Source organism: Cajanus cajan, chromosome 10 (genome assembly GCF_000230855.2).
Source record: "Cajanus cajan strain Asha chromosome 10, NIPB_CcT2T_4, whole genome shotgun sequence".
Taxonomy (NCBI): Eukaryota; Viridiplantae; Streptophyta; class Magnoliopsida; order Fabales; family Fabaceae; genus Cajanus; species Cajanus cajan.
The window spans coordinates 35,420,074-35,438,670 of NC_138526.1; the positions used below are offsets into that span (position 1 = coordinate 35,420,074).

At 32.8% G+C, this 18,597-nt stretch overlaps 1 protein-coding gene across 2 annotated transcripts; it reads right to left on the reverse strand.

Moving 5' to 3' along the window:
* Positions 1-4,929: 4,929 nt before the first annotated feature.
* LOC109791993 (integral membrane protein (Protein of unknown function DUF92, transmembrane)) lies at positions 4,930-10,944 on the reverse strand. 2 transcript variants are annotated; one of them, XM_020351368.3, is made up of 5 exons: positions 10,441-10,944; positions 9,442-9,695; positions 8,109-8,232; positions 6,007-6,111; positions 4,930-5,581 (listed from the first exon to the last, which is right to left on the reverse strand). In XM_020351368.3, the coding sequence occupies exons 1-5, from the start codon at positions 10,927-10,929 to the stop codon at positions 5,489-5,491; spliced, it is 1,065 nt and encodes a 354-aa protein (XP_020206957.2). In that variant the 5' UTR covers positions 10,930-10,944; the 3' UTR covers positions 4,930-5,488. The 2 variants fall into 2 exon arrangements, with proteins under 2 accessions (XP_020206957.2, XP_020206955.2); XM_020351366.3 differs by having other exon boundaries at positions 8,109-8,244.
* Between the last annotated feature and the right edge of the window lie 7,653 nt (positions 10,945-18,597).

Sequence of the window (18,597 nt, forward strand, 5' to 3'; positions counted from 1 at the left end):
TTCTATGACAACTTGTTTCTTAGAGCGTGTAATTCTCACTATTGAGATGAGTATGTTTAAAAGGATGGAGTTTCTTGAGTAACACTACTATTAATCAAATTTTTTTAATCCATCATAATTAATGATGGCACCGGGCTTTACTATTCCAGCTCCCCAAATCCTCACCACAAGGTCCAACTTTTGTTATTCAATAAATTTTCCTATTAATCAAGCACTTTTTAATCTAAAATTTCATAATTTTATAAGTGTGAAATTTATAGAATTAGACATTTACGAGTGATTTAATAATGGTCTAAAAATTATTCGATGATAGTTTGATAAGTTCACTAACAAGTTTTGATATTATTTTAGTGTTAAGAGTTTAATTTAACAGTACATTATCAGTTTATAAGATAATGATTATTTTTATTTATATAAATTATTATGATTTTATTTTTAATAATTTATATTATATTACAAATTTTACTCATTATAAATTGGATCAGATTAAAAAAAATTGTTACAAAATTATTTTGTGATATTTTTTTTTTCTGGGATAAAATTTGTCTTTTTTTTTTTATGTGTTAAATAATTTGTGGATGACGTCCTAGTTTATACCATAAAAGACTTCTAGAATGATTCTACCATTAAAAAAAACCACCAAAGAGGTAATCTTGGTAAATCTAAAGTTCAAATGGCTAAAAATGAGCAAGGGAAAAATTAAAAGATGGTATTGGTGACTTTGGTGTTATACATGGAGTGTGCATTGTATCAGTTTTAATTAACCTTTTTTTTTTTTTTTTTTTCTCTCATTGATAAAGTTTGAGAGAGACTTATAGTTAAGTTGGATAAGACGTTAGGACTTACCATTTGTGGAAAGTGATTCGTTGTCTGTTATAACTTATAAGCCTCTTTTGATTGCCGATTGAACAATGGTAGTGAGAAAGATAACTCAAGTTTGTCTCAAGTTTGTCATTGGGTCTCCATAATGGCAAACAAATTTGACTTTTGGATTTTTTTTAACAAATATTTATTTTAATAATTTTTATATGAACTGATGAAAAAAAGTAGTTCAATTGCATTTATTTTCATGTGAGACATTTAAATTATATTATTATTATTTTATATAAATTTTACTTTCCTTATTCAATGATAAAATGTTAAGTATATTTTAGTTCATTTTAATATAAATAACATTATTAGAATGAAGTCGAAATAATATGTACAAGGTATTAGATTTTGTTTTCAGTTTAACAAAGAGATATAACTTTTTTTTATCGAGTCGATCTTTATAGAAATAAAATGATATTTTCAGTCGTGACTTCATATTTAAGGTGAGAATCAAATCCCAGTCTTTAATTAGCAAATACAAGTGTCAAGTTAATTGAGCTAACAACATTTGATACAATGTATTATATCCGAATCTTATAGTTGTTGATGTAATATTTTTTATTATTGTCGTTATAGTATTTTTTATTGATTGAATTTTTTGATATTAATAAATTTCTTAATCCAAGTGAATAATTATGAAAGAGTCTCCCCTAGTTATATATGTTTTTCCCCCTAGTTATGAAAATAATTTCTAGTAGATTATTTTAGTAGAATTTCTCCTCTAACTACAAATTCATAATTTACCTCTGAAAGAAAGAAAATATACATTAGAAGATATAATTAATTTAAATATATTTTAAGAGAGAAGAGTATAATAATTTAAAAATAAAGCTTAAATAAACATACACCCCAAATAGAATTTCATATATTATTTTCTTTTTTGTTTCCTTAATTAAATTATCCTTTATCTTTGAGTTTAATGAAAAAAATGACATTGTGAGGAATAATTAAATACAATCAATGTTTCAAGAGACTAATTTTTGATAAAGGTGATAAATATCCTAATAGTATACGAATAAAAAAAAAATCCTTGACAACGAGGACCATAGTGCAATGCATTTCTCCTTTTCTCACTTTTCTACTTTTTCTATTTTGAATTCCTATTTGGCATTGTGATCCTTGTCAAAGAAGAAAAGAGAACAAAATGCCTAATAAGAAGCCTGAAAATGACTGTGAAATGGTGAATATCTGAGTCACAGGACCCACAAGAGAACGATATTCCTTGGAATAAGATCGAAGGGCATTAATATGATAACGTTATTTCACCTAAAAAATCTCCCTTAGATAAATGCTGATACATGACACCCTACAAGTCGTAGAACAAAAAGATCCTTAACAGTATGAGTTGTATTTGCAACCATACATATAATCAATATTTTTGCTTCATTTTCTTATATATTCGTATATCGAGTGATTGAGAATGAAACAGCAAGACAAATACTGTAGTCTAAAAGTCATATTCTGCATGTGTGAAGCAAAAAGTAACTAATCATGCAAACGTCATTGTGTATTTGCATGCGTACGTGTTCAATTACTTCATCAATACTTAATAATTTAGTATTCCTTCATTTATTATTAGAAACACTATTCAATGTATTTTAGTTTATATAACAAATATGGTTAAATTTATTTTTTACTTCCTCATGAAAGTTATTAATTTAATCCTTATTTTTTTTTTTTCGAAAAAAGAACTTCTTATCATCACTTTATATATATATAATTAAGTCATATATCAACAACAATATTATAGGATAATAGTAACATATTTTAAATTAATATGTGATATATGTAGTCACTTGTCAAAGTAGAATTTTACTACTAGAAAAGTGTTATTTTTCTGTAAAAAAATATTCGCAACAACAACAATGAGCTGTAGTTTATATTTAGAATATTGAGGGATTCAAATTCGAAAGCGAGAGGTGACATTTTAAACACATGGACCTAGAGGTCATAAAATCTTGATCAATTTTTTTTAGGGACGTGCTAAAATGTTGACCATAAACCATAATAGACATGTGGATTTGGCTGACTGAACCGGTTTCATATCCATAATCCATATGTAAGATTCTTCGACAAAGACAAATCCAATGATGATGGACCTTACAAACGCCATGTAATATCTAACCCCACTTGTGCCAACATTGTACTTTCATTCAGATGATGGACCTTAAAATTCCGTGTCTAAGTTTTATTAAATGGATCTTAGCTTAAGGAATGCATATTTTGTACTGATGAAACTTTTTTGATTGCAGAAAAGATATTGTCTTTTTATATAACCAGATTCGAGATAAATTATTTTCTTTCTAGAAGAATTAATATATCTACTGTACAATAATAAAAATGTAGTTATTTAGGAATTTAACATTAAATAAATTTTCTGTGATTAAATGAAAGTTATTTTTGACTAATTTTAATAAATGTGAACTGTACAAGGTTTGTTTGAATATGAAAAAAAAAATTAATTATATAAAAATGTTAATAAAATAAAGGTTTTTATCAATTTATATATTATTATAAATGACGTTATAAATAATTTAAAACTTTAAGATAATATGCATAATTTTTAATGAAGTAATGATTAAAAATAACATACGTGTATATATATAACCTTGAAAGTAATTTTTTTTTTATTGTTACACAATTACAAGCTGTGACCATGAATAGGTAAACAGAAAACATAAACTTCAAATACTATACTATAATTATACTTGATTGATTTGTCAATTGATAGGTGACCTGTTTCCAAGTGCAATGCTTAGTGGTTGACTTATTATGATTGGTTGATTGTAAGCTATAATATTGGTTGCTTAATCATTTCAATATTTTTGAACTTACTAATTGCATTATTGGGGGAGGTAAAATTCGTATGTTATGCTTCTAACCATCTTTTTTTTTTCTTTTCGAATTAATCCTTTGTTTTTGCATTTTTATTCTTTATCTCTTATTTTCAGTTTCAAGTTGATTTTTTTGTCAGGTTATTGGTTTTAATAACAATAAATGCTTAATAGACAAAAATACCATAATTTAGTGGTAAGAACTTCTATAATAATTGAATATTTAAAAAAAAGAAGAGTAAATTGAAAGAAAGGGAGAGGAAGCTAATTAAAATGAAACAAAATGTTTGGGGACCAAATCAGAAAAAGAAAATTTTAAGAACCAATACATTAATATTACTTCCTTTAGGCGGTGACAAACCTTTATGAAGTATATATGATGGGTTTCACGTTCCTTGACAAGTTTTTTTTTTTATTTTTAAAAAAACTTTTTATTGGTGTTGTAAGAACATTTAATATAACAAAGCATATAACTTTAGCATGTGAGAATTTCATACTGAAAATGATCACAAACCTATATTTGGGATGGAATATTCCAATCATAAATCCATTCACTTTAGACTCAATTTCAATCAAACTTAATTCCACAAATTTCAAATCATTTAAATCAAATTCACAACTATAGACAAAAACATACAATAATATATTGGCAGCTTGAAGCTGAAGCTCACAATTCATTATGGTTGTCATTGGTGATACGTTGCAAAGGGAATGACTGGAGAAATGTGAGGTCATGAGATGACAAACTTAACTATTCATGCTTTCCCCAAAAGGGTTTAAACTAGGATATAATACCTAAGTGCCCATGGTAGTGTCCTCTAATCAAATTCTGCTTCATATCTCTAATTTCTACCAATTTTAATTATAAAGATAAGGTAGCAATTACCAAGATGAAATTTCAATAATCTTGATTACAAAATACATAACACCAATACTACCTATAATACTATATCTAAGTTGCATAGAAGATTTATTTATTTATTTATTTTCAATTTGGTATAAAATATCCACTAAATTTGCTGATGATTGATTTACATTAGAGAACCTGCCTAACCGACCACTTTTAGTCAAATCTCTCTTTTCAACCACATTTTTTTTTATACACAATTTGAATCCGAAACCTTACTTAACAATACTAAACCTAATACTATTCGGACCGACAGAATCTAGTAATAAGTAAACAGGTCTATCTCTTAAAATTAAATATACCACACAAGAATGAAAGTCTAACTTAACTCTTCAAATATTCTTTCAAGGACTCTATTTCAAATGCTAGAGAGCATGCACTAAAAAATATGGATCAAGGCCAAGAACAAAGAAACCTCTCAAGTCCCAACAACCATAAATACAAGGGAAATCAAAATAGAATGACAGATAGAAATACTTGGGAGAAACTATTCTATTTCTTGAAATAGAAGTTCACATCTACATTTCGAAAGAACCACTGCTTACCATTCAAGAGACTTGAATCATGGCTACACCTAATACAAATTTGCTGTTTCGATCGCCACTGCTAATAATCTTTGTAACAACCAACATGCTTGAGTATGATCCGAATGAGCTTTTATCCACATTATACTTGCAGATAATTTCGTGTCAGGAAAGGCTGCTTCATATGTGGCACTCAAACATCCGGTAGTATAAATATCCAAGTCAGTTTTCAACGAGAAATAAACATGTAATACACCGCTCCAATGCTCAATATCAGTGTTCTATATAATAAGCACTTGTCAAGATTGCCACTATGTTAGATGATTGAGCTCCTCAAAAACCCTGCAACAAGTTTAGGAACCCCAGATCTGGAGGGCTTGCTGCATTAAGACTGCTATGATACTGCCCATTGATATGTTGATAATATTGACTGCATCATTGTTAAGCTGCAGACAACAGTAAAGTAATCATAAATAACTAGTGGCAAAGGTACCTGATATACAGATTAAGGTGATGAATCAAAGCCCAACATGGTTGACAAAAATAAAATCTAGCTTTGAGCATGTAGTAGAAAAGAAAATATCCATAAAAAATTATGGTTTGCACATTACTAATCGTAGTAACTCAGATAGGTATCATGTATGCATGCACAAAGCAGTCAAGCTCAAGCACTATTAGAATTTGCATCATCTCAAAATATTCAGGGTTCGGACAAATATTTTATCTTATGGGCAAATTCGCATAATGGCATGAAAGAACTTTATTTGAATCCTGTACTTGAACACAAGTACAAAACTTTAATATGCAACGAGATCAGACAGATTTTTGTGACAGCTTCGATAATGAAATATCACTGCTTTCATGAACCTACCCATTTAAATCCTTCCTTCTCTTGAAAAGCAGCACCAATTATGCTCTCACCAAGATTAGCAATCTGAGAAGCTAATACACATATAATTGCTTCATGTGAACCAATCTGTTTAACAAAAGAATAATAAAAATAAAGAATCAAGTCAGTAGCAAAAATTAAGTTCATGAAGTCTTGAGCAATTGACCATTAAGTAGTAATTATGTGTAAGGATTCTTCTTCAATGACTTTGCAATTGAGGTGATTTAAGTGGAAGAGAAAGGGAATGCAGTTGCGGAAGGGTGCCATCCCTTCATCAGTTTCATATCCAAAAGAGAGGGAACACTGTCCAAATATAACTAAATGCATGGGGATATTTCTTGTTGACTCTTTCTAACATAACTATATGGGACCAACTATTCTTAGGGAGTGTTTGAGTATCCGTTCACACACTTTCCAAGAATCCAAACGCGAAAGAAACATTTTTTTTTCCCGTTTTAAACAGAGAGAAGCAAACACTCCAAACCTCCAAATAGATTGGGCAAAAAAATGGGAGTCAATTTATGTTCTCCGAACTTATAGCACCCCCATGATGTTTGGTTGCATAACTTTTGCATTATATTTAACCTTTTTTCCCTATGTTAAAGTTCTATATGCCCATAGAAACCATTTATATTATATCCCTCACAAAACCAAAACAGGGAAATGTATTATTGAACTCATTTATTTTCTTTCATTACTTTCATAATACTCCTTTCATTCTCTTCTCTATGAAACAAAACCTAGCATATTTTTCCAATTTCACTGGCATATCTACAAGTGTAGTTGAGAAATCAGCTTTAGATCAAATAGCTTAATTATGTTTTGTTATATGTCAAATGAACTTAGCTCATGAATTCAAAGTTATGAAACAAGTAAACCGTAACATATTCCAAGGAGATAGACTCTAAATTGGCAATTTAAAGCTAAATTTCAGGAAAAGGAGCACCTCAGCTCTTCTGCTTGGTTATGCAAAATATTTTGTTTCATAAAAGTTCACTGAAGGTACTGATTTCTGCATATCTATAACATATCATCCCCATATTCATTATAAGATGCTTATAGAAACTGTACTTTCCAGTCAAGTGATTTGAAAAGATCCGCATACATACTTTGGTGTTCAGTGAGCAGAAAACTAACAAGTTGATCTACTTTCCAAAATGTCCTTTCAACAAACAAGCGAACAACGAAACTCATACAAACACAATCACTCCCATAGAAAAGCACAAACAGCCCAAAAATCCATAATGTGACCCTCATCAGCCTTGTAAAAAGTTAGCTGTTAATCTCACCCAAAACCCAACTCCAGCACCACTGACCAAGATAGCACTTAAACATATACTGACAGTAGTTTAGAAGGAAAAGATCATTTTTTTTGCCGGGGGGATGAGGAGTCTAATGTCTGTCTTGAGGCAAATTATAAAAGAACAATTCAAAAGTTGTTTTAGAAGCATTAACAAATAACAATTACTCTCTTTGTGCATTCTTAACAGAAACATAAAATAGAAAAAAATAGCAAAGCAAGGGAATAGACTTTCCAAAAATAAGCAGCCATCACCAACAACATTTGTGAGTGAAACCATTCCTCTTCCATCTCTTATGACAACATTTTGAGAAATAAACAGACCATCTCTAGATCATAAACTAACCACTTCCTGCAATTTTGGCACCAGGTTATTCAATTAATTTTACTATTTAGTTTCAAGGGATGAAGTGAACTTAATGTTTTATTTCATCCCTTTTATAGAAGACATTCTGGGGTAACGGGAATGAGCAATAATCATGTCTGAATTTAAACAGAATGATTATAATAACAAGCCTCAAAGCATACTGCTTTATGCAGATAGCATTCCTTAACTGTAGAATTATAGCTACACTGCCATATTTGACTGGGATTATTTTTTAGGACCTGATCTTTTTCAAAAGCTGTCCTAGGAAACTACAAAAAAAACAAAATAAAGAATATTCAAAACAAGCTAACTCAAATATACAGACATCGACCACTGGCACCTGCACACTTGTACTTCCCAAGATGCCACCCATCCTCATCACGTAGACATTTATGGAGTCAGAAATTAGTGAAGTACCTCACCCATGAGAAAACTGACAAATGCAAGAGCTATGGCTGCTAAAATGCCAGCCAAAGTTCCTTCAACACTAACAGCCCCTTCTGTGCCTCTTGGAACTACCTTGAATGTTGTAACTAGGTACCTGGATATTATGCTGGAGGAACTTAGTATTGAAATGCTTCCAAATATAAGATAAGTGAAACATATATCTTTCGGAAGAGCATAGATCTCAAGTTGCCATGATTACCATAATTCAGAATTAACGAGTAACTGCTTTAATAAATTCAGACAAAAAATAATATTGCCAATCAAGTAAAACGAACAAAATATTATACAAAGCCATGTAATGCATAGAATTCATATGGTAATGGATCAGTCCAATCCATGCTCCATAGTTATCAATCAGACAACTGGGGCGCATAACAACCAACTCTAAATTTGCTATAGTGGGAAGCAGGATGATATTTTAAATATTACAATACAAACAAAATAGTTTATTCTACACATGAACACTCAAAAAAAGAAAATAACCAAAAATTAAAGAAACTCATGATAAAAAATAATTCACACTTTACACACAATCACCATCAATCTAGGAGCAATAAGAACATAGTAATGAAGTCAAAAAAATGAAAGATGACTGAAATTAATAGAAAAGAAAATTAATAAGTTAGATAAAAATTAGCAGAATATGAAATAGGAAGTTTAAAGGAAGAAGAAAGAAAAGAATATAGGGGAAAAATAGTGTGAAGTGTGAAGCAATGTTTTACCAAAAAGAAAAAAACAATGATGCATCGAAGGTAAAAATTGGTTTTTGAAGCCTAAATAATGATTGCATTACTATAGCCCGCGATGGCCACTATTTGAATTCCAAAGTAGTCCAGTGCTGCTCCATTACTAGGTTATATCACGCTATTGACTACCATGGTATCCCTTGATTTCCATTTGGAAAGCTTATTAACAGAAATTACAAAATAGCTTAAAGAAGTTCTGCATCACAGAATTAAGAATTCTTGAAGGGCTTCCACCTGTTCAAGGAACGGAAATAATATTACAGTAGGGGGGACACTGGTGCCAAATTTTTAAAAAACAGTTCACAACCACCATTCTGGCCACAACACCAAGGTTTTTGGGGTCTCTACTGCATCATCATGACCAAAATTGTAGCCCTATCAGCCACATTAATCCACAATTTTCCACAATACCAATGATTCTAACAAAACCGCAATTTAAAACCTTGAGATTGGATTCTAAAGAACCTAACAAATAAAATAATCATGACAATTCTTCATAAAAAGATATTGATAACAACATAATACAACCAATATACACACCAGAGTAAACTACTCACGTTATTTTTCCATATGCCTTCCCGATCTCACTTGAGACTGTGTCACTCAACTTGGTACAGAAACTGGCAACAAACCCTAGTCTCCAAAGCCGAGAAAATGCCTCTCCCCCAACACCAAAAATTGTGAGGAAAGCACAAATGCAACCAGCAGCACTGGATCCAATAACACTGCCCGGACCCCTTCTTCCTCTTCTTTTCTCAGCAACCCCCTGAGCTACTTTCTGCGCCATTTTGACCTTTGTCGCAGCTGTACCCTAATAAACCCCAAACAAATCAACTCCAAAGAACACAAAACCTCAAACCCAGAGGCAAAAACAAGAAAATTCAAAATTCTCAGACCCGATTTCAGAATTGCATAGAACACCACGCATAACCAATTCTGCTCTCAAAATTAATCACTCCCCCAGAAACAAAATCTAGAAAAATCTCCAAATCCATTTTCAGAATTGCACATAATTCCCAGCAAAACCATTATTTCCCTCGAAAATTAATCCCTTCCAAATAAACCTAAACTGAGAGAAAAAAAAAAAAAGACAAGAAGTTCCTGCTGACAACAATGAAATGGATAAAATCTATCACTTCCCAACAAAGTCTCTACCCTAGAAACAAAAACAAGAAAAATCCCCCACACCCATTTTCAGAACCCAATAAAAAACCAACTTTGATCTCAATATTTGTCACTTCCAAACAACTCGAGGTAAATCTACACACCCATTTTCAGAACCCACTGAATAACCAACTTTGATCTCAACAATTGTCACTTCGAAACAACTCGAGGTAAATCTGCACACCCATTATCAAAACCCACTGTATAACCAACTTTGATCTCAACATTGTCACTAACAAACAACTCGAGGCAAATCCGCAACCCCCACCTCCCTAACTCCACACCACTCCTCAAAAAACCCAACTTTGCACTAAAACAAACACACCAGTTTGAAACCAAGCTCAGTAGCGAACCCCAAAAAGGAAAAAAAAAAAAAAAAAACTTGAGCTCACAATGACAAAGTAAGTGGCAACAAGCAAGAACCCAGAAGGCCCAAAAGCGCGCCAGGTGAGCGTTCCGAGCAGGAACGCCGCTCCGATGCCGGAGAGCGACAAGCCGGCGACGAGAAGGGGAGTGCCGAGGAGGAAGATCAGAGCGTTGCTGAGAAGTGCGGACTGCCACGTGGCGGGCGACGATTGGACTATGGCCATTGTTCCTCCAACGGCGTCTCGAATGGAAGCGTGCATGTTGAGGGGAGGGGAAGAGCGGCGAAGGCGAGGGTTGGGGGGTTTTGGAGACAGAAGAGAGGGTTGAAAAGAAGAAGAAGAAGCAAAGGAAGGGAGTGGGAAAGTGTTGAGAGTGGAAATTGAAAAGGCCATAAATTTGTATGAGGAGGGGTGGCGTGAAGGGGAAGGAAGAGTCGAAACGGAAAGAGAGAGAAGGTTACTACTCCATGTTGCTGATTCCATGGGATGGTAACTGTTGGCAAGTGTCACCTTCATTACACCACCTAATATCAAGATGGCAATTAATACAATTCATATAATTTCTCTTATATATATAAAAGAGAGTTATAATTATACCTATATAACTTTTATTAAGTATTACATCGTTCAATAACTTTATATTAAATGTGAATTTTGTAAATTTAGCCGTTAAATTGAAAGCTTATATCTCTTAGATTATATATACAAAATTTTATATTAATCCAAGATGATTTGATACTTCATTTTTATATAACAAAATTGACGTAATATATTCATTTTAAAATATACTAAAATATGAATACTTTGATTACCTTCAAGTTGTTGTTCAATTTTAACAAAATTTGATATACACGTATAAAATGATATGAACTTTCAATCTAACGGTTAGAATTACGAAATTCACATTTAATATAAAGTTATTAAGCAGTGTAATACTTAGTAAAAGTTACACGGGTATAATTATAACCCCTATATATATATATATATATATGTACGTATGTATATATGTGACACCCTCTAACACGCATATCATAATACAAATAATAAAATTTGGAATACCACATTCTTTCATTTTTAAAATACCAAACACGTTCAGATAGAGAGCACTACATTCATAACTTAAACAAATAACATAATCAGTGGTAATTATAAAAGAAATAAGGTTAAGGTTTTCAAAATAATTTAGCGGAAACAACATCCTAATTTAATCTTATCTACGCCCCGATGTCACATGTCCTATCAAAGCAAATCCCAACATAAAAGCCTAAGTTTCATCATTAACATCCTCAGCCTCATGCTGATAATCACCTGTATGACAGTCAAAGAAAATAGCACAAGAAAAAAGGAGTGAGAAACATCTCACTTTGGCTCACGGTGTATAAATATATGCCGGATAGCCAAACACAAACAAAATAGGTATAACATAGATAAATTAATAATAACATCATAGTTCACTCATCCAAGACATATCAATTTTTCATATAACATTAAAATACACATGTATGGACACGGACTACATTTTATCATGCATGTGGCGCCAGTAATATATCACATGGCATATTGCCGCTAGCAATACACGAAGAGTAGTCTAGGAGTACATGACGGGTCATACCCTCTGCACACTCTCACTAGAAGGACATACTACTAGAGTCTTGTCGGGATAGCTAAGCCGCGCAAGATACATCCCATGCACATAATGAGCGAGACTAGGACTTACAAATCGAGCTATCCCCAAGGACTAATCCCCAAAGCTTTTACACTAAGGGGCCTTCTCTAGCGATGTATTCTATATCGTACCCTTAAAAACATTTATGAACATGATGCATGTCATTCAAGACTCGATGCTTTTCTCATATCATGTTATCATGTTTCATTCTCATATCACATTGTCATGTCTCATTATCACATCACATGGTCCTGTCTCATCATCATATTCACTTTATCACATTATCACATCTCACTATCATATCACATTATCATATCGTATTCACAATTTTCACAGAGCACTGTAATTCATATCAAAAATCATCTATTTGCGAAATTAAATACATATTCATACATCTCCTACAACAAGAAATACAACAGAACAATCAGAAGGTAAAATAGAAAATATTAGAAATATGTCTGTTTCTCATAGGATTCCCACAGTGCACTCTAATTCATATCAAAACTTCTTTATTTGTGAAATTAAACACGTATTCATACATCTCATACAACAAGGCATACAACAGAACAATCAAAAAGCAAAACAGAAAACATTCATATTTTGTCTGTTACAATTACAAATGCATTCTCTTAGGGCTTCCCATAGGAACCCATAAAGATTTGAAAATTATACATTTATATTTAAATATAGGAAAAGCAATAGAAGAAACATATATAATTAGGAAAAATCCCACATACATGAGCATACAACAGACAACAAACATAGGATTGGGAGCCAATCCCACTACCCAACATACATTCCTACACCTAGAGTAAGGTTTCTCACTCTCTCCCTTACCTCGATAAGAAGGAGTTGAAACTAAAACCGGATCTTATTGGTCTCCTCCTCTAGGTTCCCCTTGGTCTTCAGAGAGTATAGAAGAAAAGATGTCAGAAGTGAAAAAATGTGTTTTTGGAGTGCCAGAACGTTCTATTTATAGGCATCAAATGTGGCCAGAATGACCCGTTTCAAATCCAGAACGACCCGTTCTGGACTCATGCATCATACGTAAATTTCACATCCAGAACGGACTGTTCCAAAACTAGAATGGTCCGTTCTGAAATTACATATTACCTACAACTGCCAAGTTTGGAACGACCCATTCTCAAAGTAGAACGGCCCGTTCTGGAATCACGTATTACTCATAAAATCATGTGTTGGAACGACCCGTTCCAACCTAATCTTTCTAGGCCATTTTAGTAGTTTGGAATAGCCCGTTCCAATTTGAGAACGACCTGTTCTGGGCTACTAAAAATCAAAATATTATAAAATAATTTTCATAAATATTTATTGTTAAAATAGTCATAATTATTAAAAACCTTTAAAACATTCTATAAAACCCACTAAAATAACTATAAGAAAATAATCTCCATAAATATAAAATAAATAATAAATAATTATTATACTAGTAGAAAATTCTGGATGTTACAATATATATATATATATATATATATATATATATATATATATATACCAGATGTCCCGAAGTGGATCTAGGAGGGTAAAGGGGAAAAAGGAAAGATATTAACAATGAACCAGATTTACACGGCGGTAGTCTGCACAATACTGGGTATCAAGGGCACACCTGACGAATTAGGCTTACAAATCCCAGGTTTTCGCAAACGCTTCAGATGATGCAAGAAAGTAAAGAAAGCAAATGAAGAAAGAAAGATTTTATTAACAGAAAAGCTTACAAAGAAATATCTCAGAGCTTCTCTCTCTAATCTCTCTCTCTAGGATGTTACAAAATGAAAGGGTACCTCACAACATGGTCGAGGCCTCCTTTTAAAGACTAAAAAATTACTGTTTCTACAGAACAAGTAACTTGACCTGAACTGTTCATAAGTGAGCTACAGTGCCGGTATCTTGACTGGAACTGTTGATTTCTTCAAATCGGGTAGATATCTACATACATTGCTGGGTTGGAATGATATTTGTAGATAGCCACAATGATATACAGTGCAGGGTATTCACAATATGTAATGTGAATATGTCCACCATTAAATAAAATTATCATGATTAATTTTAAATGAATTGATAATTATCAGATTTCTGCTAGGTTTATACCAAAGTAGTCATCTTCATTTTGATAAAATTCATCTAGAGAAGCTGTAGACTCTGATGAACTGGGTAAGGAGGATTTTGAAGTTTCATCTTCATTTTTTAGTAGAGCCAAGATTTCTTCAAGGTTCTTGGCAAAACTTTCTTTTGTTTTTGCAGACGCCAATGACGCTGTGATTCTTGCCTTTTGATTGAGAAACAATGATGTTTATGGGTCAGCCACTTTTAAATACTTTGTATTAGAGACAAACCAGTTTTTCACTTCTTGTGGGTTTGCCTTACTTGCATCAAATAGATTCCACCATTTGACATAAGAATTTCTTTGCAATGGAGGAGGTTGTAATGGATGTTGAGCTTTTCCGAATTTGTACTGCCATGAATGTATCCATGATAGTGAGAAGCTTGAAAAGAATTGAAGATCTGCTGGGATCCATGTACTTTGGTTATCATACATGGATTTGAAGATCTTAAACCCTTCATCTGCTGGTGATGGAAGGATTTCTTCAATTGGACCAAAGAAGTCCCACCATTGGAGAAACCAACTAGGGAACTTATATTGGACATTTCGTTTGAAATGTATTAGCCATGAATGACGGTTGGTCTTATTTTGATACCAGAATGTTTTACTCCAGGCATCAATATAATCCTAGTAATTATACCCAATGGGGTCAAAAAGCATTGAAAATTTCCGAGTAGTACTCGGGTTTTGGCCAAACTGGCTTGGTGTTAAAACCTTTAAAATTTGGAAGGTTGTATGAGTTACATTAGAAGGATCTTTGGGATCCTTATAATGCTTGATCGCTACAGAATCTGTATCAACCAGGATAAACTCATAAAACTTTCTTGTTTTGTTGAGGGCTAGAGGTTTAAAATGAAAACCCTCAGGAAAATTTTTTTGTGAAATTTTGTTTGGGTTTTTATCCCAAAATTTAGACTCCATTTGAGTGATAACCCAGAATTTATTCTTGGGAATGTAATGAGATTGAGCTTTTTGAGATTTGGTTTGGATTGCAATTTGATTTTGGGAGGTGGATTGGATCTGTTTGTTTGGAGTTTTTCCAATAAGGAGATCCAAAGCTTTTGATTCTTTTTCATCTTCTTCCTCTGACATGATGTCAACCCAAGTCTTATTTGGGATTGAAGTAAGACTTTGGTTTTGAAGACCCATGAGGGTTGAGATTGAAATTGGTATGGCATAGTCAAGCTTGGTTTGTTTTTGTGGTTGATTGGTTTGCTGAGTAGATGACTTGACAATTTGGTTTGGCTGAGTCAGTGACTCTAAAAGCTTGAGAACTGGTTGATTGGTATGCTGAGTAGATGACTCGACAACTTGGTTTTGTTGAGTCAGTGACTCTAAAAGTTTGAGAACCGGAGATGATGGTTCCATAGGTTGTTCCTTCCTGGGAGAAGTCGCCTGTTTTCCTCTACCTCGACCTCTGGCTGAGGCCAAAATTTCCTTTTTAGGCATTTGTTGTACTCTGTAAATATTCACGAGTTAGATAGTCAGGTAGAGAGTTAGAAGTGCCTTTGAGATACTCAATGTCAAAATCAAAAACACTTAAAATTGCTTGCCATCTGACAAAAATTTGTTTTGATGCAAGGTTTTTGACATCCTTTTGCAAAATTTCTCTGGCTGATTTGCAATCAACCCTAATTAAAAACTTTTGATTTAAAAGATCGGATTGAAATTTTGAAACACAAAGCACAATGGCTAAAACTTCTTTTTTAACAGTTGAATAATTCTGTTGTGCAGGGTTCCAATGTTTAGAAGTATATGCAACAATATGCTCTTTTTCTCCTAATTTTTGTTTGAGGATTCCCCCATAACCTAGGTTAGATGCATCTGTTTCAAAGATCTTAAAGGCTGGAGGGATTGGTAAAGAAAGACAAGGAAGGTTTTTGACCAATTGTTTGACATGTTTGACTGAAGTAGTATGATCGTTGTAACAAGAAGGAGGATTTTTCTTTAAACGATCATGCAGAGGTTTGATAATATTATTTAAATTGGGAATGAAATCTCCCACATAATTCAAACACCCTAAGAATCTCTGGAGTTGAGTCCTATCAGTAATCTTGTCAGGGAATTTATCAGCAAATTCTATGGATCTACTAATAGGAGTAATTTTTCCCTGATGGATAATGTGACCCAAAAACCGGATCTTTGTTTGGAAAAGACTAATTTTTGAGCTTGATACTGCTAAGCCATTTTGCTTAATAGTACGGACAAATATGTTTACATGTTTGAAATGTTGATCAATGGATTGGGAAAAGATTAAGACATCATCAATATAGACAATGAAAAAACTTGTATAAGGATTAAAAATGTCATTCATAATTTTTTGAAATTTTGAAGGAGCATTTTTTAAACCGAATGGCATAACATTCCATTCATACTGTCCAAAGGGAACAGTGAAGGCGGTCTTGTACCTCTCTTTTTCTTGTATCTGAATTTTCCAATATCCAGATTTCATGTCAAATTTTGAAAAGATTTTGGCTGAATGAAGACGGTTGAGAAGATCTCTTTTGTTTAGAATAGGATACCTAATCCATTGAAGAGCTTGGTTTAGAGGTTTGTAGTTTATGACTAGTCTAGGAGTTCCTCGTTCAATTTCAGCTTATTTATTGACATAAAAAGCTGCACAGGACCAAGGGCTTTTACTTGGTCTGATGAGGTTTTTGTTTAAGAGATCCTTGATCTCCTGTTGACAATATTGGAGTAATTGCTCATTCATTTGAATGGGTCTGGCCTTGGTTGGGATTTGACTTTCCTTGAAATCTTTTTCATATGGGAGACTAACAACATGTTGTTTTCTATCCCAAAAAGCATGAGGAAGGTCAGAACAAACAGAGTTTTGGATTGTAAGCAAAAGATTTTTGATTTTGTTCTGGATATGAGTTTGCTCAAGCTGGTGCTCAATATTTTTAAAGGAAATTTCTTCCTTCAGATAGTTGATCTGGTTGGATTTTTGTTCTATTAGGTTGATAGTTTTACTAATCGGTTTTTTAATAAATCTAAAGATAATAGATTTATTATCTTTGTGAGAAGTTATACCTTCATCAGTAATTTCTAAGGGAAATAATGCCCTAATGAAAGGAGTTCCCAGAATAACCTCGTTCCTAAGGTCCTTGACCAGTAAAAAAGAGGTTTCTATTTGTTGTCCTTGGTTTTCTATTGTGGCTTTGGAAAACTTGTATCTAAGTTGTAATTTAGATCCATTATCAATGCTAAGCTTTTCAGATGTTTTTTCAAAATATTTGGTTGGAATGAGCCCTTCTAGGATACAATTGGAGTCTGCTCCAGTATCAAAAAGCGTTGTGGTTTCTAAGAAAAAATCTTCAACAACAATCTTGATATTGATGAAGAATTTTTGAATGGTTAACCGGTTTATGAGACCTAAGAAATCACTCCAATCAACTTCATTATGTTCTAAATTCTGTTCAGAAGGAGGTTTTTCTTGGTCAGAATCATCATGTAATTGGGAAAGAATATTTTGATGAAGAACCTGTTGTTCCTTAATACTCTTAATTTCCCTTTTAAGATTGTGAATCTCAGCTTGGAGATCTTGGATAGTAGCAGGTTTGGTAGAAGTTTTTTCTAACTTCTTGAGGATAGGATTTAAGTCATACTTATTGGTTACAACAAAATTTCTGGGTTTTGACTCTAAAGTCTGTTTGAGTTTATTCAGAAAAATTCTTTTTTCTTTTGGGTCAGGAATAGAATTGATTGCTTCAAACAAAAGATCTTGTTCTTTTGTTAAAACATTTATGGTTGGGGCATCACTACTATCAGATGATGAAATTTCATCATCCTGCTGAATATTATGAATATCTTCATCAGAATAATCTTCCGTGGATTCTTCTTCAGAAGTTGCAACTAGAAGACTGCTAATTTGTTCTTCTAGTTCTGGTTCTAAATTGAGATTGCTAATTCTTCTTTTGAGTCTGCAGTATTTACTGATATGACCAGGTTTCTTGCAATTGTAATAGACTATAGATTTCTTCTTCCCAGGTGAGGGTTTTGATTCTGTTTTAGGTTCCCTAGTGGATGCTTGATTTCTTCTTGTAGGTTTCCTAAACCGACGTTGTTGTTTGTAGTGGGTAGGTTGGTCATGCTTAACAAATTTTTTGGTTTTTTGTTTAGAGCACCCTGGTAAACCAAACTGTTCACAAAAAGTGCCTAATTCTTTCCTATTTTGGGTTTTTTCTTTTGCTAGTTGCCTCTGAAGCTTATCATTTTGGCAAATTTCTAAGGCCGTTTTTTGTACAAAAGAAATTAATTGGCCATAACTCAGATGGTCATAAGGAATAATGTTATCAGGTGTTAAAGACCTAATCTTATCCCTAACCTTGTCTCCTAACGACCTTGGAAGACCGGCTAAAAATTTATCTTTCCAGAATGGTTGTTGACTATCTTCTCT

Bases quoted from the DNA above. Each gene is read 5' to 3' on its own strand.
- LOC109791993 (XM_020351366.3), bottom strand. From the start codon at position 10,929: ATGAAGGTGACACTTGCCAACAGTTACCATCCCATGGAATCAGCAACA. The intron at 9,696-10,440 runs GTGAGCTCAAGT...GGGGTTTATTAG, and splicing joins TTGCCACTTACTTTGTCATT to GGTACAGCTGCGACAAAGGT. The intron at 5,582-6,006 runs GTAGGTTCATGA...TGTTGTCTGCAG, and splicing joins AGAAGGAAGGATTTAAATGG to CTTAACAATGATGCAGTCAA.